This window comes from Colobus angolensis, unplaced genomic scaffold, assembly GCF_000951035.1.
Source record: "Colobus angolensis palliatus isolate OR3802 unplaced genomic scaffold, Cang.pa_1.0 Scaffold59, whole genome shotgun sequence".
NCBI lineage: Eukaryota > Metazoa > Chordata > Mammalia > Primates > Cercopithecidae > Colobus > Colobus angolensis.
The window spans coordinates 6,680,805-6,707,181 of NW_012119487.1; the positions used below are offsets into that span (position 1 = coordinate 6,680,805).

At 34.0% G+C, this 26,377-nt stretch overlaps 1 protein-coding gene across 2 annotated transcripts in view; it reads right to left on the reverse strand.

Moving 5' to 3' along the window:
• Nucleotides 1-26,377, reverse strand: part of RFWD2 (ring finger and WD repeat domain 2, E3 ubiquitin protein ligase) — a 263,804-nt gene that overhangs the window by 188,374 nt on the left and 49,053 nt on the right. Inside the window, exons 6-9 of one of the 2 annotated variants that reach the window (XM_011962375.1) lie at nucleotides 17,677-17,745; nucleotides 4,000-4,059; nucleotides 2,523-2,599; nucleotides 1,351-1,404 (exon numbers count right to left, since the gene is read on the reverse strand). In XM_011962375.1, coding sequence (XP_011817765.1) covers nucleotides 1,351-1,404; nucleotides 2,523-2,599; nucleotides 4,000-4,059; nucleotides 17,677-17,745 — 260 coding nt within the window. The remainder of the gene's footprint in view (nucleotides 1-1,350; nucleotides 1,405-2,522; nucleotides 2,600-3,999; nucleotides 4,060-17,676; nucleotides 17,746-26,377) is intronic. The other variant, XM_011962376.1, reaches the window with a different exon arrangement.

Sequence of the window (26,377 nt, forward strand, 5' to 3'; positions counted from 1 at the left end):
CAGTGATACTCAAATCACTTGTTTACAGAAAACATCAAAACACTCTTGAAGAAAATACTGTTTGCCTATTTTCGCTTCTTGAACTGTTAACCCATATAACTCTGCTAGAATCTAATTTAATGACAGCTTTGCAAGCAATTCTAGCAATTCTCCAACAACATTTTCATAAACCTCATGCAATCTAGTATGTTTTACAAGATCTGCTACTTTATTTTACAATACCACCACTCTTACCTCTTCCATCAATAAAATCCTAATGCAAACCAACCTCCACTCTTCTGACTGCTACAATGCTTCCTAACTTTTCTCCCTAGCTTCCAATGTCAGGGGGTTGAGAGGGACACTGGTAGTATCTTCTCTGTCCTCCACACAGGAATCCAAGTAAACATTTTAAAATCTAAATCAGATGTTGTTTAACACCATCCCATAACTTTCTATCATAATTAGTCTTTACTTGATTAATGTGTCAACTTAGATGCCACCTCCTTGGAGAATCCTGGCTATGAAAACTAAAACAGAATCCTCTTGCAAACCCCTACCATGCCTAATTATTCTTCCTAAGGTAGTGCAGTCATGCATCACTCAATGACAGGGACACATTCTGAGAAATGTGTCATTAGGCAATTTTGTCATTATGTGATCACAGAGTATATTCACACAAACCAAGATGGTGTGTGTGTGTATGTATGTATATACATACACTCACACAGATATGTATGTACATATATACATACATATATGTGTATATATGTGAATATACACACATATGTGTATACATATGTGAATATATATATGCAAAAAACCAATGTCCCAGCACCATTACTGAATATCAGTCATTTCCCCTACTTGATCTGCAATGCCAATATCAAGTGTCATATATTAGGTCTCTTTATGTGCTTATGAGATCATTATTTTCTTATGAGATCACCATCATATATGCAGTCCATCACTGACTGAAACATCATTATGCAGTGCATGACTGTATTATGTTATATACTACTACTATGCTATACATTAGCCCTTTTAGGATCTCCCCCTACCTCCATACACACATTCCAAAAGGTAAGTTCCAAAAGGACAGGGACTTTGTCAGCTAGATCCAACACCTAGAATAGCTCCTAGTACATCAGAGGTATTCAATAGATAGAGCAATTAAGTAAATTCACTATACTGTCACAAGTTCATAAAATTCAATAATCAATGACAGACTGAGTAACAAAGATCTGGAAACAACATATATTAAAAAAAAATTTGCTACTGTTAAACAGAGAGGAATAAGACAATGGGAATGAATCATTATTAGTGAACTTTTTGTGATATGTCAACTTTTTCTTCCCTGTATGTACTTACATAATAAATATTCCACTGACAAAGATCCTGTGCATATCAGAACTGAATTCTAGGCTTAAAGATAACAATATATACAGACAAGTCATTCTCAAATGTTTCAAAGAAATAAAAATATAGAAGAAAATCAACTGAATTACACAGCTAAAATAACACCAGAATCAACCAGAACTCACAAAGATTCTCCATACTATAATTAATGGGAAAAATGTCAAACCTCTGAATTCTCCTTAACTAGAACATCCCTGCACTCTTTCTGTACACGATGTACCAAACTAGATCCACAACAGCTTTCCTAAAGTGATAGTTTCTGAAGCTTATTATAATCTACCATAGTAGAATTGGACTTCCTGAGAGTCCACATTATCCTAAAACTATTTGTCTGTTAAGATTCCATGCATCATTATCCTAAGCAGAGGGTGGATTTAACAAACCAAAAACACATGATTTCATGTAAAACTGTTCTTAGTTTGAACATTTCAAGCATAAAAATTCAAAACTCAAGACTGAGATAGTACGTATTTCATGAGATAGAATTTTGAAGCTAAAAGGGAAACACACACATTCACTATATTTTACAAATAGCTACTACTAAACGAAGCCGGGCATTATTCTAAAATCTTGGGAAATGGTCATGACAAATATAACGCCATTCTAATATAACATAGAGAATAATTAATTAAATTAATAACAAGGAATTATAAGAAAATATCAAGGAAATCTAAACTAATAGATCTGTCTATTGCCCTCATTTTAAATGTGGGAAAAGTGATCTGCCCAATAAAATTTAACAAGTTAGGGGGGAAAGTCCAAAGTTTTATCTTACCACGTTTTTCCCTAATATTACCACTTCATGTTCTCAAATTTAGATTTTTTAATGTCATCTGACTTTAATTCACAAGATATTTAAAGCTATCATTACTTTAAGAAAGTCATCAAACTTTTAATCCAACTGTGAATTCATAACATTATAGTATTCTACTCGCTAACTCTTCCTGGCATGAAATTCATTGCATTAAGGAAACAGAAGGGCCATATGAATCTCATTTCTAGATCATGACCAAAGTAATTTCTCAGGGGTTTCACACATTGCATGGAAAACGCTCCTAAAGAACTAGACCATATGCACATTTTGTAACATGAATTCTAATCAATTGCAAGTGTGACGCTTGTACCTGTGTGATGGAGAAGGAGCTTCAAATTGAGGCACTGTGCTATCCTCACTGACAGGAGAGTATAAGCCACTCATTTCCTGAAAATAAAATTATTTGAATTATAGTAGACATTTCAAATAGAAGATATATAAATCAAAAACAGGCATGATATATTCCTTTCTATTCCCGGGTTTTCATCAGTCCCCATTTGTCTCAACATCAAATTTCTGAAGGCTTCCTCTCCACAGAATACAAAAGAAAGGACATGTGAAAAATTAAGAGACAAGCCTTTTTTATGGTACACAATCTTAAAGAACTATAAATTGTTTACTAAATATTGTTCATCATTAATGAAGCCACCAAATACAGAAAAAGATAAATGTAAATATTTTAAATGACATGTACATTATACTACGTGAATAGTGAACTAGTACATCATTAATTCAGGTGATTATCTATTGATAAATACTAAGATAAATATGAGAGTAAGATAACTGGATCATCAGGTTCAACTCTTGAACACAAAAGCACCAAAAACACCCAGAATATGTCAAGTCTCTGCTTTATATATATTCTCCACAAACATTAAGATTGAAATATTAGCTTTGTTTAGTAATGACTTAAACTCTAATTTTCGATCAGTAACCCAGAGGAATAGGCCTAATCAACCATTATATAAATTTTGCCTTTCACACTGACAATCTAGCTTCCTTTTTTATGTAATTTTGATTAATGAAAAAACAGCAAATTTTAAAATGCCACTAAAGATGCATCATCAGATAGGATTATTTCTGGCTAATCCAAGCTCAGCTCAATTATACAGTCAAGTAAGTGACATAAATGTGTAACAACTTAAGAATGCCACAGAGGATACTGAACATCCACTGAATATTAAATCCATTAATCTTTAACATGTTCTACATATCAGCAAAAGAAAATTATAACACATATAAATAATTAAAAACACAAACTAAATTTTTTAATAAATACAGCCAAAGGCAAAAACTTCAAATCATAATATCCTATAAGACTCCCAAGGATCCTCCCATAAATTTTCTTAGGTAAACTATATTAAACGTAAATTCCCAGAATATTGGTAATGTATTCTTATATTTCTTTTAATTAACCTTAACTCCTAGAAATGCGCAGAGTAGGTATGTAAAAATTGTTAATAAAAAAAGCGTTTTAGTGGTAATAATTGACAGTTTTAAGTTATGATGGCACTCCAAGAAAACTAAGCGATTTTTTTTTGTCAATCTAATCGAGAAAAATTATGGCAATAAAACATTGTAAAACAAATTTAGACTACACGTTATCATCAAGTGTTGAGATTTTTTTTTTTTTTTACAAAAATTTATTCTCAATTAAAATGAAAGTAACAGTTGTTACTTTCTTCTAAGACCAATCCCATAAACTTAACATGGTAACTTAATGGAAAGGTGACAATTTCATGAAATTGAAAAATTCCTAAGGATGCGAGAAATTCTTGATTCCTTACTTCCACTCTCTTAATATCCTCTTCCAAAACACTTAGCTCCTTCTGGATCTGTTCCAGTTGCTGCAGATTAAATAGAGAGAGAGAGACAAAAAAAAAAGCCTAAGCCAAACCAAAATGGCATCACCATGATCATAAAATAAATTTACATTAGGAAAATAATTTCTATCAAACTAGGCACTAATGGCAAATTAACAGGAGGGATAACCACCAACAAAATATAGCTAGAAGTTCCCATTTTTAAATGCAATGGTAGAGAATTATGTGAAAACACGATGTTATACTTCTTTAATACAACAGTTTGATTTTACAATAAAAGTATGAGAGATGAACGACAGTGACTTAAAAAAATACAAGATAGCCAAAGAACTTTCACATTACCTCATTTAGTTGTTAAACAGAAAAACTTAGCATGTCAGTTGTTAATCACACTTTTATTTTTTTTTAAATTTATTTTTAATAGAGATGGGTTTCACTATGTTGCCCAGGCTGGTCTCCAACTTTTGAGCTCAAGCAATCTGCCCGCCTCAGCCTCCCAAAGTTCTGGTATTACAGGCGTGAGCCACTGCACCAGGCCTTTAATCACACTTTATAAACAAACATTAGTCTGACAGAGGTTAAATCCCCTCACCCAAAAGCAACCACAAGTCAGTATCTTAACACCTCCTTCTTAAGGGTTTTAGAAACATATCTGAAATATTTTATGTTTTATATCTTGTCTGTTAAACCATAATAATTTTCCATGCCACTAAAATGCAAACATTTAATTGTTGAATAACACTAAACACTATTCCCTTTCTCATGAGAGATTTAAGGTGCCTGCAAACTATCATATATTATTCTGGAACATATTGGTCTTTCAGATTTCATTTCATTTTCAGATTTTATTAAAAGGTTACTTCAGATTTGATTAAGAGAGTATTAAAAATAAAATGATTCAATCAAAAGAAAACTGCTTTCCAGAAACACTATACCAATTTAAATTTCTATCAACAATATGTGGTTGTCTTACTCTAACCCGGATATATTGAACAAATTTATAAATGTAAAATATTAACAACTAATGCTTATATATTACTGATTGCCAGATGTGAAAAATGAGGCACAGAAAGGTTAAATGATTTGTCCAAAATCATTCCGTAAGTGGCAGAACTGGAATTCAAATTAAGGTAGGCTTCTTGTTACAGAATTCATGGCTGTTAACTACTATTCTTTACTACCTATTGAAAACAGTACCTTATTATTAACTCATTTCTTTAATGACTGATAAGGGTGAACAGGGTTTTTTATAGAGACTTATTAGCATTAGTATCTTCTGCGGCAATACAGGCAAAGTTGGCAATATAATAACTTATTCATTCAAATATTTACCAATTCTAGGTACCTCCTAAGTATTGAGAAGAACAGGATCTAAAAACAATTGTAGCCCTTACCCTCACTGAGTTCAGTCTAGGGGAGATGGCAAACAAGAAAGCCAATAGTTGAAATATTATAGCAAGCATTATGATGATGGTATACAACGTATTAAGGGAATATAGACCACATCTAATGTAGAGCTGGTAGGGTAGGAACAGGACTAGATAACTAAAATTTGATTGAAAATTAAATCAGAGGTTGAGCCTTAAAGGACTAACAGAATTCTGCCAAGTAGAAAACAGTAAGGCATGACACAATAAGCAGACTAAATAACACACATGTAAAAGTACAAAAGCTATGAGAAAGATAAATAATAAATCTGAAGCTAAGGCAATAAATGAAATTGCTTAACTTCAATCAGTATAGTCAGAAGAGATAAAAAACAAAACTGGAATGGTAGAAAACACCAATGTCGAAGAGATGGGCAAAGAAAGAAGCAGCATTAACTATCAAGAAGGGCAAAGTCGCAGCCAGAAAACCAGGGGAAATGACAGTACTAATGGAGAAACCAAGGGTGAAAGAGTGATTAGCATTTTCAACAGCTTTCAACTCATCTATCTACTTTAATAAACTTCCTACCACCTTAAAATATGTCACACAATGTCACCTTAACTGGAACCCTGCTCACTCTTAAAGACACTGTCTGTCCTGAAACTCTTTTGAATAATGGCTGCTCAACTGATAAAGTCTCTGAGGCCCCAGAGTTTACAGGACTTACTAATAGATAGGAACTCACTATTTCTACTGCATTCCATGGTCATTTCCAACAATTAGTATTCCACCCTAAAAATAGTTTTCCAACATAACATAAAAACCACTCTGTCTAGCTCATACCAAGAAGCCAAATCCCTGTCTACCCACTTGAGCCATCTATAAACATCCCAGTTATTCCCCACCATCACTGAAGCCTTCGGGTTCATGGACATTTTCAACTCCAGCATCCAGTGATGCTGACCTCTAATTCAGCAAAACACTCCCATGGTCATCTCTTAAACATTTTCATTTAACTACCTTAAAATGTTCCACTCTTGAAATTTTTATTTAAACAAATGCTTTAGTATAAGAGGTCTTTAGCATAATTGCTTTAAAAAATACATTTAAAAAGAAGAATGAGTATCTGACAAAGGTCTGATATCCAGAATCTATAAGGAACTTAAATAAATGAAAAACAAAAAACAAACAGCCCCATTAAAAAGTGGGCATAGACATAAACAGACAATTCCCAAAAGGCAACATACAAACGGCCACCATACATGAAAAAACGCTCAACATCACTAATCATCAGATAAATGTTAATAAAAACCAAAATAAGATACCATCTCACACCAGTTAGAATGGCAATTATTGAAAAGTGAAAAAACAAACAAAAAACAAAAACAAAAAAAGAGATGCTGGTGAGGATGCAGAGAAAAAGGAATGTGTATTCACTGCTGGTGGAAATGTAAATTAGTTCAGCCACTGTGGAGAATGGAGTTTGGAGATTTCTCAAAGAGTTTAAAAGAAAACTACTATTCAACCCAGAAATTCCATTATTGAGTATATATCCAAAAGAGAATAAATTATTCTCCCAAAAACACAAGTGTATTTGTATGTTCATCATAGCTCTATTCATCACAGCAAAGATTCATCATTGCCCATCAACAGTGGACTCAATAAAGATGTGATACACAGACACCAGAGAATACTATACAGCCATAAAAAAAGAACAAAATCATGTCCTTCGCATTAACATAGATGGAGCTGGAAGTCATCATCCTAAGTGAATTAATGAGGGAACAGAAAACCAAATACCAAATATAATGTTCTCACTTACAAGTGGGTGTTCAACATTGAGTACTCATAAAGATGGTTACAACAGACACTGGGAACCACTGGGGTGGTGGAAGGGAGAAAGGGTTGAAGAACTAACTATTGAGTACTATGCTCACATTTCTGAGTGACAGGGTCAACTGTACCCCAAATTTTAGCATCACACAATATATCTACATCAGAAACCTGTATATGTACTCCCCGAATCTAAAAGTTGAAATTATATTTAAAAAGAAAGTATCTGTATCAATAGCCAAAGATAGCCAATATTACTTGTATGATACATAAATAACTGAAATCAAACTAATTTTTATTCTGCTTTTGAACTTGAAATTCCAGAAAAATTTCCAAAGTCACCTGAAATCTCAAAATATTAAACTCTAATGTCTTCTCTGAAAATAATCTTCCATCTCCTAGTACCTCAAAGCTTTCACTGGATAATATAATTATTGTTATATATGGAGGCTACTATATATATAAGGTGAAACTCATAAAACTGCCAATAATAAAACAATTTTTACTTCAAAAACAGAAATTTCATATGGTTCAATTTAAAAGTGAAATAATGAAGGCATGGTGTTGTCCAGACAAACATACAGATAGAATGCAAAACAAAATGATATAACCTATCCATGAGAAAGTCTGACAAAATATCAGGCAAGAAATATTAACAAGAAAAAAGTTTGGAAGAATGAAAACTGTTGAGAGAGCACATATTAAATTTGAGGCATTTCCATTTCAAGATGAGAATTCTGAAGGGATTTTGAGCTGTAGATTATAAGGGCATCAGTGCAAGACATTTTAATACTAGTAAATAGAAAAAAGATGAAGGACAACCATTTCAAGGATGTGGAAAGAAGAAATGGGCTAAATTCACTCTGCAAACATCATAACCCCAGGAAGGAGAACCTAGAAGAAAAGCCTGAATATGAGTTCAAGAATGTTTTAAAGATATATGAAGAAAAGTTCAATAAGCTGAACTGCTTATTACCTAAAGGAAAATCAATCATAAATTAGGAATGATAATAAACTCCTAGATCACATTTACCTGAACCCCATTACAGAGATTGGTGCTACTTAAAAAATAAATAAATACGTAAGATGGAGAACTAAGACAATGGTATTTGAGAGCATGGGACTAAGGAATCAATAGCAAGCACTCTCTTAACACTGTGCCAAAGCCCAAAGAAAACTTATAGAAACATTTAAGATAAAGGTAAAGAGTAAGTCAGTCGGAATCCTGTAAGAAGATAAGAGACAGACTCTCCCATTACTGACAATGGCTTTGGTGCAGGTAGGTATCATTGGTACGTATCATTGGTAGGTATCATTTGACTTTCATTAGTGCCTTGATAAAGATATGCTTAAGTATTAAACTCATTATTTGAATTTTAAATATAATTTAGAATAAATTATATATAATTGTTCCAAACTGAACAAAAGAATACACCATTACACCTTCAGTGAGGAAAAGCTGATTTTAAAAATTGAGCAAGGCTAGGTGCGGTGGCTCAAGCCCATAATCTCAACACTTTGGGAGGCTGAGGCAGGCAGATCACCTGAGGTCAGAGTTCAAGATCAGCCTGGCAACAAGGTGGCACCCTGTCTCTACTAAAAATACAAAAATTAGCCAGGCGTGGTGGTAGGTACCTGTAATCCCAGCTACTTGGGAGGTTGAGGCAGGAGAATCACTTAAACCCGGGGGGTGTAGGTTGCAGTGAGCTGAGATAGTGCCACTGCACTCCAGCCTGGGCAACAGAGCAAGACTCCATCTCAAAAAATACATACATACATACACGCATACTGCAGCAAAACTTAATATATACTAATTCTAAGAGAGTTACTACCAAAAACAAAGCATTTAGCCATATGAAGTGCACACTACAGCAAGACAAAGTCCTTGTCATCCCATACTATCACTCCACAAACACTCACATACTTAATATCTAGTTCCTGAAATGGCAGATCTGATTTAAAGACTTTATTTAACCCTTTCATAGCACTTTCTTTTTCTTTTTTTTTTAAGACAGGGACTCATTCTGTCACCCAGGCTGGAGTGCAATGACACAACCTCAGCTCACTGAAGCCTCTGCCTCCTAGGCTCAAGCGATCCTCTCACCTCAGTCTCCCAAGTAGCGGGGACTACAGGTACAGGCCACCATGCTTCACAAAGTTTTTTTTTAATTGTTTGTAGAGACAAAGTCTCACTATATTGCCCAGGCTGGTCCTGAACTCCTGGCCCTCAAGTGATCCTCCCACCGAAGCCTCCCAACGTGTTAGAATTACAGGCATGAGACACTGTGCCCAGCCAACATTTTGTTTTAAGCTGAGAAGAAAACAGAAAAAGCAAGAACAAAACCAAATAAATAAATAATAGGTGAAGGGGCAAAATAAGATGGCTTATGTAAGAACAAATGTAAACAGATGTCAATACCAGTAGACCGATAAGTTAAAATATATGATGTAATAGAGCAACCACTAAAAAAAGATACAAAAAATTTACTTTAAAACATTATAGATAAATCAAAATGGAATTCCAAAAAAAAAAAAAAAACCTGTGCAAAAGCCATGAAGAGAAAAACAGAAAAGCAACAACAATAATAAAAAAATATATATATATTAAACAAAAAACAAAATGACAGGCTTATGCCATAACATTTATATTAAATGGCCTAAACACATAATTTAAAAACTGAGCCTGGCAGAGTAGATTTACAAAGCATAGTTCAACCATACGCTATCTATAAGAAATTCACCTCAAAGATAATGAGCCAGTAATAGGTGTAACAGGGAAAGAAAGGCCTGGTATGAATGCAGGAAATTCTCACCACACATTTCACAACTTTACCATGAATCACACAACTGCAGAAAACACATTCTTTTCAAGCAAAATATTTCAAAATTTTAACCAATTACCAGTTGGTACAGTAAATAGTATATTCAAAGAAAGAAAACACAACTTTCTGATTACAATGCAATTATAACAGAAATCCAGAACAAAAAAAACAAAATCTCAATGTTCAAGTAATAAGACCTTTGTTTCTAAATAAGCCACAGGCTTAAGAAAAAAAATAATGAAAATTAGAAATTATTTTGAACAATAATAAACAAAATATGATGCCAAAAGAATTAGGTACAGATTAAAAAAATAAGAAACTATGGCCCTAAATGCCTACATTAGAAAAAATGACCTGCATAATAATATGCATATCCAACCAAGCCAACAGATTAGGAAGGAACAAAAAAGTAAAATGAAAGAAAGTAGGATGGAAATAATAAAGAACATAAAACAGAAAACAAACAAAATAGGAAAAACAAAATCAGAAGTTGGTTATTAGAAAAAATTCATATAATTGATATATTCCTGGCAAGAACTGATCCAAGAAAAAGCGAAAGAGAAAGACAGAAAGGAACAAGCAAAATAACCACTGCCAGGAATGAACCCTGGTGACATTAAAAACTTAAGACTATTTTTTTTTTTTTTTTTGAGGCAGAGTCTCGCTCTGTCGCCAGGACTGGAGTGCAGTGGCCGGATCTCAGCTCACTGCAAGCTCCGCCTCCCGGGTTTACGCCATTCTCCTGCCTCAGCCTCTGAAGTAGCTGGGACTACAGGCGCCCACCACCTCGCCCGGCTAGTTTTTGTATTTTTAGTAGAGACGGGGTTTCACCGTGTTAGCCAGGATGGTCTCGATCTCCTGACCTCGTGATCTGCCCGTCTCGGCCTCCCAAAGTGCTGGGATTACAGGCTTGAGCCACCACGCCCGGCCAAGACTCTATTAAGACCAATCTTATGCTGATAAATCTGAAAATTGAGATGACATAAACAATGACTAGAAAAAATTTAACAAATGAAAAGTGACATCTAAAACAAAAAACTTAATAAAAACACAACTGCTCAAGTAACAGATTCAATAACTTAAAACTTCCTGTAAACAAATCACAGGTCCAGATTGCCTCTCCAATAAGATCTTTAAACATTCAACAAAGATGTTCTTAGACTACACAAATTATTCCAGAAAATTTAAAAAGAGGATACATTTCCCAACTCATTTGATAAAGCTAGCATAATCTTTATAGCAAAACTGGACAAGATATGTGTAAGAAAAAAAAAAATCTCATTCATGAATATAGATGCAAAAATCCTAAAAAAAATATAAGCAAACTAAACCATATAGAAGAGAATATATACAATGGCCAAGTTTGGTTTACATAAGGGGTGCAAGTAGGGGGACCAACTGTCCTGGTGGGGTTTCCTAGAATGCAGAACCTTCAGTGATATAACTAAGATATAAGACACCCCTGGGCCAATCAGGATGGTTGGTCACTCTAGGAGCAAAGTTGACTGACTTTCCAATGTTAAACCAATGTAATTATTCACATTAACAGAACAAAAAGGAAAAATCGTATGGTTGTATCAGATGCACAAAAGTTCTGGAGACTACTCAAGCCCACTCAGAAATTTTTTAAAAATTCTCTTAGCAAACTGGGTAGAAATTTACTGCCTTGAGTAATAAAAAGTACCTACAAAAAACCTACAGAAAACATCATACCTAATGGTGACACGTCGAATGCTTTCACTTTGAGATCAGCATCAAGACTAGGATGCCCCGCTATCACCACTTCTATTCATCATTGTACCGGATGTCCTAGCCAGCAGAGTAAGACAAGAAAAATAAATAAAAGATATAAGGATCATAAAGAATGAAACTAAACTGTTATTATTTGCAGATTATGATGTGTACATAGAAAACATAAAAGAATCTAAAAATAGGATTAATGAGAGTTTAACCAGGTTGCTGGATATTTTTAAAAATCTATATGTAAAACACAACTGTATTTCTATACACTAGCAATAATAAGAAACTAAAGTTAGAAACACAGACGTCATTTACAACAGCATCATATGACTAAATCTAAAATAAAGATGTGTAAGAATACCCTGAAAAATACAAGGATATTTTAAAGATCTAAATATAGCGGGAAGCACCATGTTCATGGATGAGAAGAGTGAATATTGTAAATACACAGTCTCCCAGATTTATCTAGTCAAATTAATCCCAATAAAAAGCACAGCAAGTTTACCATGGAAACGTACTAGCTGATTCTAAAATTTATATTGAAATGCAGAGAGTCAGAATATCCCAGACTTTAAAGAAGAACAGCAACTTAATTCAAAGCTCTAGTATTTAATACAATGTGGTACTGCCAAAAAGACCAGTGGAGCAGAAAAGAGGACCTAGAAACAGACCCACACATACATGGACACATGATATATGACAAAGGTGAAATTTCAGACTGATGAAGAAAGAATGGCCTTTTTAATAAAGGATGCTTGGGCAGCTAGATATCCATATGAAAATATCTCTATACCTCACATTATACGCAAAAATAAATCTCTAGGTAGAGTACAGATCTAAATATGGAAGATAAAAGAATAAAGCTTCAAATAAAGAATAGAAAAATGTCTTTATGACTACAGGTCACTTATTTAAGTGACACAAAAGACACTAATTATAACAGATAAGATAAATTTCGCTCTATTAATATCAGAAACTTCCGGTCATCAAATGACACCATTAAGACAATGAAAAGAATGCAGCCCAATTCGAGGGAAAGATATTTGTGATAGACAGATCTGACAAAATGTATATCCAGAATATATAAATATCAAACCATTAAGAAAAACCAAACAAAAAATGTAAAAAGTTTTAAACAAGTACTTCAGACACAAAATATAAAAAAACCCAAATGACCAATAAACGTACTATTAGGTGCTCAACCTTGTAAGTCATCAGGAAAATGCAAATTACAACCATATAACAGTATATACCCCAAGATCAGCTAAACTGGAAAAAAAATCTATTGGTATCACATACTGGCAAGAAGAACACAGTGCACAGAAATGCTTATACAATGCCTGTAGGAAGAATAACTAACACAACTTGTTTTGAAAAATATTTTGGCATTATCTATTAAATTTGAAGATACACATATCCTATGACTCATCAATTCCACTTCTAAATACATTCCATATAAATATGTATACTAACATAAACCTGGATACACATTTAACATAGTAGTATTTTTTGCAAACAGCCCAAAACTGAAAACAACTCAAATGACCATCAACAACAAAAATGGGGCATACTCACTTAATGGAATACTATACAACAACAACAATCAACCAACTACAGTCATATATAACCATGTGGATGAATCGTAACATTGAGCCAAAGAAGATAGGAATAAAAGATTATATATGGCACAAGCACACTTATATAATGCTCAAACACAGAGAGACCTATGGATACTCAGGCATCGAAACATTAAAGAAAGGCAAGAAAGTGACTGCCATAAATATCAGAATATTGGTTATCTAATGGGCAAGGAAGATGACTGCAATCCAAAAAGGGTCGTCAGGGTGCTTCAGCCGTTCTAGCAGTATTGCATTGTGCTTACAATGTGGTTATACAAATGGTCACTCTACTATAATTCTTTAAACTGTAAATTTGATTTATATACTTTTTTGTGTTTTTCATATAAAAATCGTTTAAAATTCAATTCACTAAAATTCCAAGTAAAACCAAAAGGAAAACAAGACTCATCAAAATGATTATATTACAGTAAATTTAATAGGTATCAAACACTTCCAAAAGTGCATTTTAAAATTAAATCAAATGAAATAGAAGGGAATCATTCAAACGCTGGTACAAATTTGCACAGACAAGACCAGCTTTTACATGGAACCCTACACCCCTTTTGATTAACCTGACCATGAAGGAGACTAACACGTTCATTTAAATATATATAACTATTAAATGCTATAACAGGCAGGTTCTAAGACAGCCTCCAAAGATCCCCACCTCTTAGTATTCACACCCTTGTGCAATTCTGAGTGTGGAATGAACCAATGATACGCTTCTAACAAAGAGAAAACAGCAAAAGTTTTAGGATATAACTTCCAAGATGAAGTTACAAAGAGCATGTGACTTCTGTCTTCAATACCCTCTCTTGCTTTCTTACTTGCTCCTTTTGAGAAGCAGCCAGCTGCCATGTAGTGAGCTACTCTATGGAGAAGCCCATGCGACAAAAAAAGCGTTATCTCTTTCCAAAAGCTGATGACCGAGCTTATAAAGTTCCTATCCCAGTCAAACCTCGAGATAACTGCTACCTTGGCCAACAACTTAATTGCAGCTTGGTAAGAAACTCAGAGCCAAGGCACCCAGCTACTCTGAATCAAAATTCTAGACTCAATATATTGAATTTTTCATGTTTTAGGGCATCAAATTTGAGAGTAATTTGTCACACAGCAATAGATAACTAATGCAAATGCCTATTATGTGACTTGCACTTTCCATTCTCTCAATATTCTAAGGAGAATCAGTAGGAAAAAAATAAAACTGAAAATTAATTGGCCCTAAATTACTAGCCAGTTGTGACAGTGGAGTACTCATTATCCAAATGAGTTAAATGAATCTTAACATTAAATCCAAAAAGCGTATTTAACTTCTCTGATTGGTATGTATCAATGTCTAAACCTACACTCAACAGAACTCCAATTAAAAGTTACAAATAAAATCACGAAGTTAATTTGCAAAGTTTGAATGTTAAGCTTAGAGAAACAAACTCAAAAGTAGCAATGTGCCTCCTGGTAAATCTGTATTTTACTTGAATAAGTTCAAGTATATAAATTGTATTACAGGTCCTAAGAACTGTAACAATTATACTCATTTTGAGGATTAAACACACAAACAGACTTATATGCAAGAAAATATAACCATTCACTTCAATCTGTCTGCACTAAAACATGAGGTATTATTCAACTATATTTTCTAGACTAAAGCTTATTATAATTACAAATCACTATAGTACTCAATTCCAATTATTGTGAAATTCATGAAATTTAATCAAATAGATAAACGTTTACAATTTGTTACCTAGCTTCTCAGAATTTCTTGTGTAATTAAAACTAAAATACTCAGTCACACAATCATAGATATAACAAAATCAAGAAAACCAAAATGTATTAATGACAGTACAATCACTGTACGCTGGAGGCACAAATATCCAGAAGTATTTGGAACTCGTATGTTTCTTGGTTAACATACCTACTACAAGAAAATATGGTCCAAGAGAAAAGAAAAAAAGAAAAATGAATCACAAAGATTACATTAGATTCAAACTAAACTCAAGCAAAGAAGTTCTACAGCATGATTCACCCAGAAGTTTAATAACAGAAATAAAAAACACTATGCCAAATCTATAAAATCAAAGTCAGTATCACAGAAGATGCTGCGGGAGGCCCCAGGCCACCACATCAGAGAAAGTCCAAATGAAGATCACAGAGAAGAATTAATGTTGGGAAGGAATTCTCCATTATCTCTCCAATTTCTGCACATCTTGTGACAGCTTTTGTTGTAAATCATCTTTCCAAGAATGTTTATATGGCAAAGAGGCTGGCAAGACAGAAATAGAGACTTATTCTGGGGGCAGAGGACAGATTTGTTTTCTGACCAATATAAAAAAAATAAAAAATCATGGTCTCCCTGCAGTACCAAGATTGAATAGGTCTGCCAGCAACTCCTTTTAGAAGATTGGGGTTTCCTAATATGAGGGTTCCTTTGCTGCAACATAAACAAATCCATTTGTGTGTGCAGCATCCACCTAGAGCCATCTCCACATTGTCACGTGTGGGACATGGGGGTCAGAGGGAACTGATGCAAAGATGAAGCTGATGTTATCAAATGTCTCATGAGTAACAAAATATTTTATCTCCAGTCATCTCAGGTCTTTTGCCAGCATCGATGAAACTGTGCAAGCTAACTTGTTAACTTGCTATAAAGGTAAAGAATTTCAGACCCTTCATAATGTTTTACAGTTATATGGTATATCCTTATCATATGAGACAATGTTAAGTCTAACAATTTGTGGTAGGCATCAGGAGACCCCATAAAAGCAATGACTAATACTGAAAAATCTCAGGGGCTAATGAAAACCATTAGGTTTCATTAACTGTTGCTTAAAATTAGTTTAGGACACAGATAATAATTAGTCATTTCATTTAAGCCCCAGGTATTTTGAGATTTTAACTTCATGGATTCATTTATTCATTCATTATCAGGTACTTTCTTATGTACTGAATATCATTCTCAATGACTTCAAATTCTCAGACAGACAGAAACATGTTATTCTATATATTATAAAAATGTTCAGCCTTGATCCTCAAAGTGTGGTCCAAGGACCAAGAACTTCAACATCCCTGGAGCTTGCTAGAAATATAGATTGTCAGGCTCCAACAGAGCCTCCCTTAATCAGAACATGCATTTTAGCAAGATCATCAGGCAACTTCCTTTTTTACTGAGACGGAGTCTCGCTCTGTCGCCCAGGCCGGAGTGCAGTGGTGCCATCTCGGCTCACTGCAAGCTCCACATCAGGCAACTTTCATGCACACTGCCGTTTATATTGAGCCACCAGACACTTAAACAAATGAATGACTGGATATCATCTTCTTTCCCACCAAAAAAAAAAAAAAGAAAAAGAAAAGAAAAACCTAAGAGACACAAGTAAATCTTAAATTTATAACAGATAATGTTTGTTAGTAGGCATCTTAAAATCACAACTAAATTAGCAACAGTTGAAAATAAAAAGTAGCCACAAACCATATAAAAATATTTAGCTATTCAACACTTCATCATCCAGTAACACATCTCTTATCTATTTATTGTCAAAAAGAACAAAGATAGCCCAGAACATAGCACATAATAGACAATTTACACAGTTTTAAATGAGTAAAAAGTATACTAATTAGACAATTCTTAACATAAACATACCAGGTTCCAGCCAGTTAGAAATTAAAAAAAAAAAAAAAGTTTTTGAAGTTCTTTTAGCATGCTATCCAGAGAACAGGATTTTAGCTATTTAATTTTCCCATATTTTGTATAGTGTGAAATGACTTTGAAATTTTATAAATGTTAAATTAGAACATGCTCGCTATAAAACTGCTGATACAAAACTGCCTTTTAACTATCCTCCAGGAGTTAGAACTCCCAAGTTCTAAATACGTAGCTATGTTTTTACTTGTTTTTGCCTACATATGTTTAAAAAAAACTGTATCCTACCTAAGGCTTTATTATCTAAGTTTTCCTAAGTTTTCTCTTCATGGCGAAGGGTAGGCTGTTATTTAATAAATCTATTTTCAATTCTTTATAGCTTTTAGGTAAATTATTGTAGTCAATCTTACTGATAACTTTTCAGCACATCTCCATAAAAAGATCTTTTAAGTGTCAAGTTGTAATGAGAAAAGAAGTTAAAATAACAAAGCTTAAGGAAACCTCCTAAAAATTAAAATGCTTTTAAAAATATTTAAAGAAATTTTTAGCCTGAAATGCTTTTACAAAATGGGAACAGTTAACAATAGTAAATAAAACATTATATAAAACACACAAAATAATATACCTCTCTCTTATTTCTTCTTGCAACCTTGAGGAATTCCATAAGAATCTGTAGCTGGGCTGCATGCGATTCCTACAATAGAAAATTATAATTTTTCTTTTAAAAAATATAACTGAGTTGAAAGTTTTCTTTAAAACCATAGCATAAACAGTAAGAAGCAACTTTATGAACCCATTTAAGTTCGTCTATTACTTCTATTTAATCAGTTTTCCCATTTGCTAATTGGTATTTTTAAAAGAATCAATTTTCTACAAAACTAACTCAAACTAACTTTAAGAAACAGGTGTTCTAAATTATATCCCTTATCTAACATGCTGAAAAATCTTTTCATGGATAGTAGCAATTCTATTATCTGACTCCTAGCCTTCTCTTCCCCAACTAAAGTAATAAAACATCAAAACAAAATTTACAGTGAAAGTAACACAGCTGATAGACACTAAAATCACTTTCTCCATGAGAAGCTCATTTGCAGAGATAAGTGTAATAAACAGATAAACCTATACCTTTCAAAAGTCAAATTTATTATTTCTAGTTATTACCTACTTACTCACAGATGTGAGAATATATTTCTATGGAAGATTTCAGGCAAAATCAAACATCTGAAAACAAAAAAATTTAATATAATCAAGCGGACAGCTTGTGGGTTGGGAGTAACTCAAATTGATAATTGAAACAAAGATAGAACAGATAAATGAAAGTATAACAAGCCTTGACATTTTCAGAGTAGCAAAACATAAAAATACAAGTATATATCATTTACTGTTTTTTGTTTTGTTTTGTTTTGAGACAGAGTCTCGCTGTGTCACCCAGGCTGGAGTGCAGTGGCGCGCTGTCGGCTCACTGCAAGCTCCACCTCCCGAGTTCAGGCCATTCTTCTGCCTCAGCCTCCCAAGTAGCTGGGACTACAGGCTCCCGCCAGCACGCCCGGCTAATTTTTTTGTATTTTCAGTAGAGAGGGGGTTTCACCGTGTTAGCCAGGATGGTCTCAATCTCCTGACCTCGTGATCCGCCCGCCTCGGCCTCCCAAAGTGCTGGGATTACAGGCATGGGCCCACGCGTCTGGCCATTTACTGTTAAAATTCACAAGAACCAGGAATACCAGGTCAATCTGATAAAAATATATAAAAAGAATATCAAAAGCTAAAAATAAAATAACAATAAGAGTTTATGAACAAACATCATTCTAATTTTTTCTTATATACTTGAAAGAGAGAATAAAAAAGCCCAGTGGAGCGACTCCAAAACAAACAAAAATATATTTTAAAAAAAAGATTCATAAAACTTTAATTTGCCTGGCTATGCAACAGAACTACCTGGGGCATTTGTTAAAACAGACACTGGGTCAGATTTTTAAAATTCTGATCCTGTTGCTCTAGAAAAGGTTCCAGGAATCTACGTTAAACAAGTGCCCAGATGATAAGAATACGCCAATTAAAATCAAAAGAATCAGTAAGACATAACACGTACTACAAATAAGCATGACTGCCTCACACCCACTTCTAGAGTCTATGCCTCTTGAAGACCTTTGGATTTTAAAAAAGAAGAGGCAAAACAGATGAATGTAATTTACAAGTCAAGGCAAATAAGGAGAGATAAAATATGAACTGACAATCACAAGAGGATACTCCAATTAAAAAATATAACTGAAATAATATGTTTTACAACGGAATAAATTTCCAAAACATAGTATCATGAAGATTGACATTTTTTCTTGCAAGACAAACTGACTTTGACTGGACCTTAGATCCATTCTTCCCAAGTGAGTTAATCTGTCACACAGAACAAACTCACAAGGGCTCTGTCTCAACAACGATGACAAAGTATCCAAGTCTTCACATTGTTTGTGGGACTTCTCTACACTAGTTATCTCTAACTATCTACAGATTATTTGTCTAGAGGACAAAGACCACATGTTTATTTAAAAAGTAACAACTTTATACAAAAAGTAACTCCAAGCTAATAAAGTGACAGTTCATTTACAAAGGAAGTATACAAACTATCTTCAAAATTATAAATTTGAACACTTCATTTCAATCTATTAACTAGAATATGCAAATACAACAAGGATGCAATTGATTTGTAGAAAGAAGGGGAGAGTCCCCAAAGTGTCAATGTAAAAGGAAAGTGGGGCCAACTACATACACCAGGAATTTACCACATGACACCTTCTTCTGCAGTTTAATCTTTTTAAAGGAAGAATTTCAAGAAAGGAGATGAATGGCAAATATGAAACTATAATTTCACAAATATGAAAGAAAATTATAAAAAATAGATAGTGGAAGAAAAGAGAATGCTTTAAAAAATGCAAAGAGTATAACCAATTATACCAAAATGTCTAGCCATATAATGTTCTACTAGAACAGGTGTAGAACTTTTAACACGAAAGTAATTCCACTACTAAAAATAGAAGTCCAAGAAGTCAATTCTCTACAAATCTCTTACAATTGTCAAAACTTCCAAAAAACATGTAATGATCATTTAGCCCAATTCTCCCACTTTCAGATAAGGAAGCATGTAAGAAAAAGAACAAAGAGAAACGTATTTAGAAAAAAAGAAAGAAATATACATATTTAGAATTTTACTCTCTACTCTCAGTACTCTTTACAATACAGCAAGTTTTTGTTACACTTGTCCCATCTGGTTCAGTCAAGTGTCTCAAGAGGGAGTGTATCTACCATGTGACACAAAATATGCTTCAAATTTTTATAGAACATTGGTCTTTACTTTCCTATCCTTCTCTGCCACTAAATTTTGTTGTATTCTAAAAGAAAAAATTATCCTTATTATGGGAATGGAAGCAACTGCCTGATCACAGCCTAATATAATTATATACGTGAATTGCGTATTAAACTCCTGTTATTCCAATTCCATGCTTTAGTATCCTTCTGTTACATGGTAAGTTAGATGTCTTTCCAACTGGGAGAAAACACACTGGTCAGAACTACGTAAATAACTAATGTAACTGATTTTTATACATTTCACTATAAATGAGTAATTTGGTCCTTACAGGTTTAGTTAGCATGAGTTAATCTTTCCAAGTACAGTTCACTCTACAACAGTTTCTCAAGAGTAGAACAACTGCCATTTTGATGGCAAACTTTTTTTTTTTTTTTTGCATAAGAGTTTCCAAGCAGAATGGCATAGGCAAGTTATTTAGAAATATAGAATTGTTGGCTGCACAATCCTAGCACTGTGGGAAGCCAAGGCAGGCAGATTGGGTAAGCTCAGGAGTTCAAGACCAGCCTGGGCAACATGGCGAAACCCCATCTCTACAAAAAATACAAAACTAGCCCGGTGTAGGGACATGTACCTGTGGTCCTAGCTACTTGGGAAGCTGAACCCAGGAAGGTCAAAGCTGCAGTGAGCTGTGATTGCGCCACTGCAGTCCAGTCTGGATGAAAGAGCAAGACTCTCTCTCTCTTAATAAAAAAAATATATATATATACACACACACACACACACATATATAATAGAGAGAGAGTGTACTCAGTAAATAAAAACAACTAAAAATTGAAAAGATTCCTTCTAGAAAGTTGATACAAGGGAATGGGAGTAATGGAACTAGGGGCTGCTGCTACTTGCTACAAATCTTGTTAATAACATTATGACATTGTAAATTAGAAGTATTTATTACCTAGATATTTTTTTTTTTCTTGAGACAGAGTCTTGCTCTGTTTCCCAGGCTGGAGTGCAGTGGCACCATCTCAGCTCACTGCAGCCTCCGTCCCCCCGGTTGAAGCAATTCTCCTGCCTCGGCCTCCCAAGTAGCTGGGATTACAGTTTTGCAACACCACGTCCGGCTAATTTTTGTATTTTTAGTAGAAACTGGGTTTCACCATGCTGGCCAGGCTGGTCTTGAACTCCTGACCTCAAGTGACCTGCCTTCCCTGGCCTCCCAAAGTGCTGTGATTATGGCATGAGCCACTGTGCCTAGCTTAAAATTCTAACCAAAAAAACCCTAGATAACTTTATGTGTTTTTCCCGTACTTGGGTTCAGATTCCCCATTTATAAAATGTGCAGATAACGTTTCACAAACAGGAGTCATCATCTTTACATAGGATATTACTATTTAGGCAATAATTTTTCTCTAGAAGACTACAGTATTTTCCTTAAATCTACTGTCAACAGAAAACTTCTAAAGGATATTCACTTCTGCTTGTATAAATAGACAACAGACTTCAAATAAGGGTACAGACATACCTGAGAATGCAGGAAGATCTTAAAAAGTGTATGTGGACACAGAGCGTTTTAGGAAATTCAATCCCTAATTTTCCACCATCTGCCTTTTCTTCTTCTAAAACATGTCTGCTCACGAGACATCACTCTAGTTCTCAATTCTAGCCTCTTTCATCAAATTTTCTATTCTCACTTTGTACAGAGGGTTGTAAGGAAGGGATAGCAGCACGGCAGGCAGGCTTGTCACTTATCTTTTACCCACTCAGAAGTTTACCTTGATACATGCCCCTGGGCTATAAAATTCTGTGGAATAACAAAATAAGGCAATAAAAAATACTGCAGTTTGGAAAAGTGAATGACTCTAAAGACTAGATAACAAATCCTTTTATAAGTCAGGTAGTTCCCAAGTCTTTGTACTGAAAGAAATGAATACTAGTGATTTTTGTACATTGATTTTGTATCCTGAGACTTTGCTGAACTTGTTTATCAGCTTAAAAAGCTTTTCAGCTGAGACTATGGGATTTTCTAGATAGAGAACCATGTCATCTGCAAACAGAGATAGTTCGACTTACTCTCCTCCCATTTGGATTCCCTTTCTCTCTATGCTTGACTGCTCCGGCCAAGACTTCCATTACTATGTTGAATGAACAGGAGTAGTGAAAGAGGACATCCTTGTCTTGTGTTGGTTTTCAAGGGCAATGCTTCCAGCCTTTGCCCATTTAATGATATTGGCTGTGGGTTTGTCATAGATGGCCCTTACTATTTTGAGGTATGTTCCTTCAACACATAGTTTACTGAGAGTTTTTAATACGAAGGGGGGTTGAATTTTATTGAAAGATTTTTCTGCATCTATTGAGATAATCATGTAGTTTTTGTCTTTAGTTCCATTTATGTGACAGATCACATTTATTGATTTGCATATGTTGAACCAGCCCTGCATCCCAAAGATAAAGCCTACTTTATCATGCTGGATAAGCTTTTTGGTGTACTGCTGGATTCAATTAGCCAGTATTCTGTTGAGGAATTCTGCATGGATGTGAATCAATAATACTGGTCTTAAGTTTCCTTTTTTTGTTGTGTCTCTGCCAGGTTTTGGTATCAAGATGATGCTGGCCTCATAGAACACTTAGCGACGAGTGCCTCTTCCTCAATTTTTTGGAACACTTTCAGTAGGAATGGTACCAGCTTTTCTTTGTATATCTGGTAGGGCTATTTATTACTGATTTAATGTTGGAGCTCTTCACTGGTCTGTTCAGGGATTCCACTTCTTCCTGGCTCAGTCCTGAAAGGGTGTATGTGACCAGGATATTCAAAGGAATATAAATCCTTCTATTATAAAGATATATGCACATGTATGTTCACTGCAGCACTATTTACAATAGCAAAGACATAGAATCAACCTAAATGTTAATTAATGGTAGATTAGATAAAGAAAATATGGTGCATATACACGACAGAATGCTATGCAGCCATAAAAAAGGAGATCACATCCTCTGCAGAAACATAAATGGAACTAGAAACCGTTATCCTTAGCAAACTAACACAGGATGAAAACCAAATACCACGTGTTCTCACTTACAAGTGAGAACTAAACGATGAGGACACATGGACACATAGAAGGAAACAATACACACTGGGGCCTACCAGCGGGTAGAGGGCAGGAAGAGGAAAATGATCAGGAAAAATAACTAATGGATATTAGTCTTAATAGCTGGGTGACAAAATAATCTGTACAACGAACCCTCATGACACAAGTTTACCTATATATGACAAACCTGCACATGTACTCCTGAACTTAAAAGTTAAATACAAAAAGACTGAAAGGATATAAAACTAGAAGATGACAGTATTGAAAGGAAAATTGAAAAATCCATAATCATATTAGTATATTAATCCACTTTCTTCTGTATTAGCTAGGATTTTATTTTTAAACAATTTTAATAGAAAATTTTAAATAGAAAGATATTAGACATAAAGAACATAAATCCTTGAAACAATTTCAGAACACACATGCTTCAAAGCATAAGAGGAATATTTACAAAAAGTGACAACAGTTCATATAATGAGTGACTTAAATTTGGAAGCACTGGCATCACAGAGACAGAACTTTCACAACACAAAACATTTCACTTAAAAAAAAAATAGTTTAATCCTCTTCAGATTAAAATGTAAAAGGTTACTTCCACAGTAGCAAAAAAGGGGATAAACCAAAAATGCATACTATTCTTTAAAGTCAATAACTGAAACTAACTCAAGCAGCAATTAAGCCCCAACTAAGCTAAATTCCTGAATAAAACCAAAGAGGTCAGTCTCTCATCCTTCTCCTAAAAATAAATAAATAAATAAATACTTTTATAAATAAATTAATTAAAATTTAAAAATTGAATGAAATTAAGAGCAAAGCAGGCATAACAGAGGAAAGGAATAACAAACTCAAATACAGTTCAATACAAATTATTTAAATTCACAGAAAAAAAGGAAAATAAGAACAGAGCATCAGAAGTCTATAAGATAACATGAAACATTATAACAACATATGACTAGAAACCTACAGAAAAAAAAAAAAGGGCTGAATAAGTAATGGCTCACCATGTCCAAAAATTAAATCCTAGGCATTGAATTTGTATGCTGCCAACAAACAAAATAAAAAAAGGAAGAGACCTTCTCGTTCCATGAAACCCAAGAAGGATAAATATAAAAATAATAAAATGTAGGAATAACATAGTCTAACTGCTGACAACTAGCGTCAAAAAGAAAGTCTTAAAAGTGGTTAGAAAAATGATATAGTAGCTTTAGGAGAAGGATGGTAAAAATGACTACTGATTTCATCAGAAACAAAAGAACAGTGAAAATATCTTTAAAGTGTTTTAAAAAGAAAACCCAAAGCTTCTCTATAGGGCAAAACAATTTGCTATACAAGAAATAGTAAAAAAAAAAAAAGTTACACAAGTAAAAGGGAAATCATCTGGATGAATGCGAGAAAAAATGAAGAGCATCTGAAAAGGTAAATATTTGGGTAAATAAAAAAAAGAGACGGGTGGGTTTTTGTTTTTATTTATTTACTTATTTATTTTGGTATCCTATCTTCAAAAGCCAAAATAACAATGTTTAAAAAAAGGAAAAAAAAAGTTTGGTGGGATTTATAGCATGGTTTGAACCAAAAAAAGTGGAAGTTTAGTAAACTGAGTTATTGTAAAGTTTCACATTTTTCTTAGAGTGGAATACCATATATTCAAGATTGCCTATAAACATATTGTCCTTGAAGTAGCATACCATAAACTGTGTGGGAGAAAAGGCCTTTTGTGGTATTTAGAGAAAACACTAAAATTACAATAAAAAGAAGTACGTGAAAAACAGAGAAGATAAAATGGAATGATGAATACCCAATGATGTCTGAAGAAGGCGAGAAAGGAGGAAGAGGTGATAAAGAACAGGAGGGAGAAATGGAAAACAAATACCATGGTGTAGACTCAAACCCAACCATATCAATTAATTTACTTAATTATATTAAGTAAAATTTAAATAGACTTGAGCACTTCAATTCAATGCACTTATTAGACTGTTTTTAAAAACAACAGAAAAAAACACCTACCTACTGTTAAAGACACACACTTTATAAGGACAATGACAGAATTAAAGTACAAGCATGAAGAAGACTATACTATGGAAACATTAGCTATAAGTAAGATGCTGTGGCTATATCAGTACCAGACAAAGCAGACTTCAGAACAAGAAATATTTCCAACAATAAACATATCCATTTCATAATAATAATAAAGGAGATGATTCATCCAGAAGACATAAAAATTCTAAACATATATGAACTGCACCTAATAACAGGGCTTCAAAATACATGAAGCAAAAATTACCAAAAAAGAAAACAAAAATAGACAATTAAAATTATAAATGTAACACATTTGTCAGCAACTAACAGAGCAAGGAGGAAAAACAATTTTAATAATATTAACTGGCTGGGTGTGGTGACTCACACCTGTAATTTCCGCACTTCTGGAGGCCAATGCAGGCAGATCACCCAAGGCCAGGAGTTCGAGACCAGCCTGGTCAACATGGTGAGACCCCCATCTCTACCAAAAATATAAAAATAAGCTGAGGCGGGTGGTGCATACCAGTAATTCCAGCTACGTGGGAGGTTGAGGCAGGAGAATCACTTGAACCTGGGAGGCAGAGGTTGCAGCGGAGATCATGCCACTGCACTCCAGCCTGGGTGGCAAAGAGAGACTCCATCTCAAAAAAATAATAATAACAATAGTAATAATATCAATCAACTCTACATAATCATATTTATAAAGCACTACAATGAATAAAAACAGTTTTCAAATGCAAGTGGAATATTTACAAAATAGATTATGCTGAGCTACAGTGAAAATCACTATCAATTTCAAAGGACTAAACACATGCAAATTGAGCTTCCCTTTCAGGCAAAAATGGAGTAAAAGGGATTAGATTTACAACCCTGCCTTAAACAACAAAACACCAGTCCAACTATATGAAACAATGCTTTCCAGA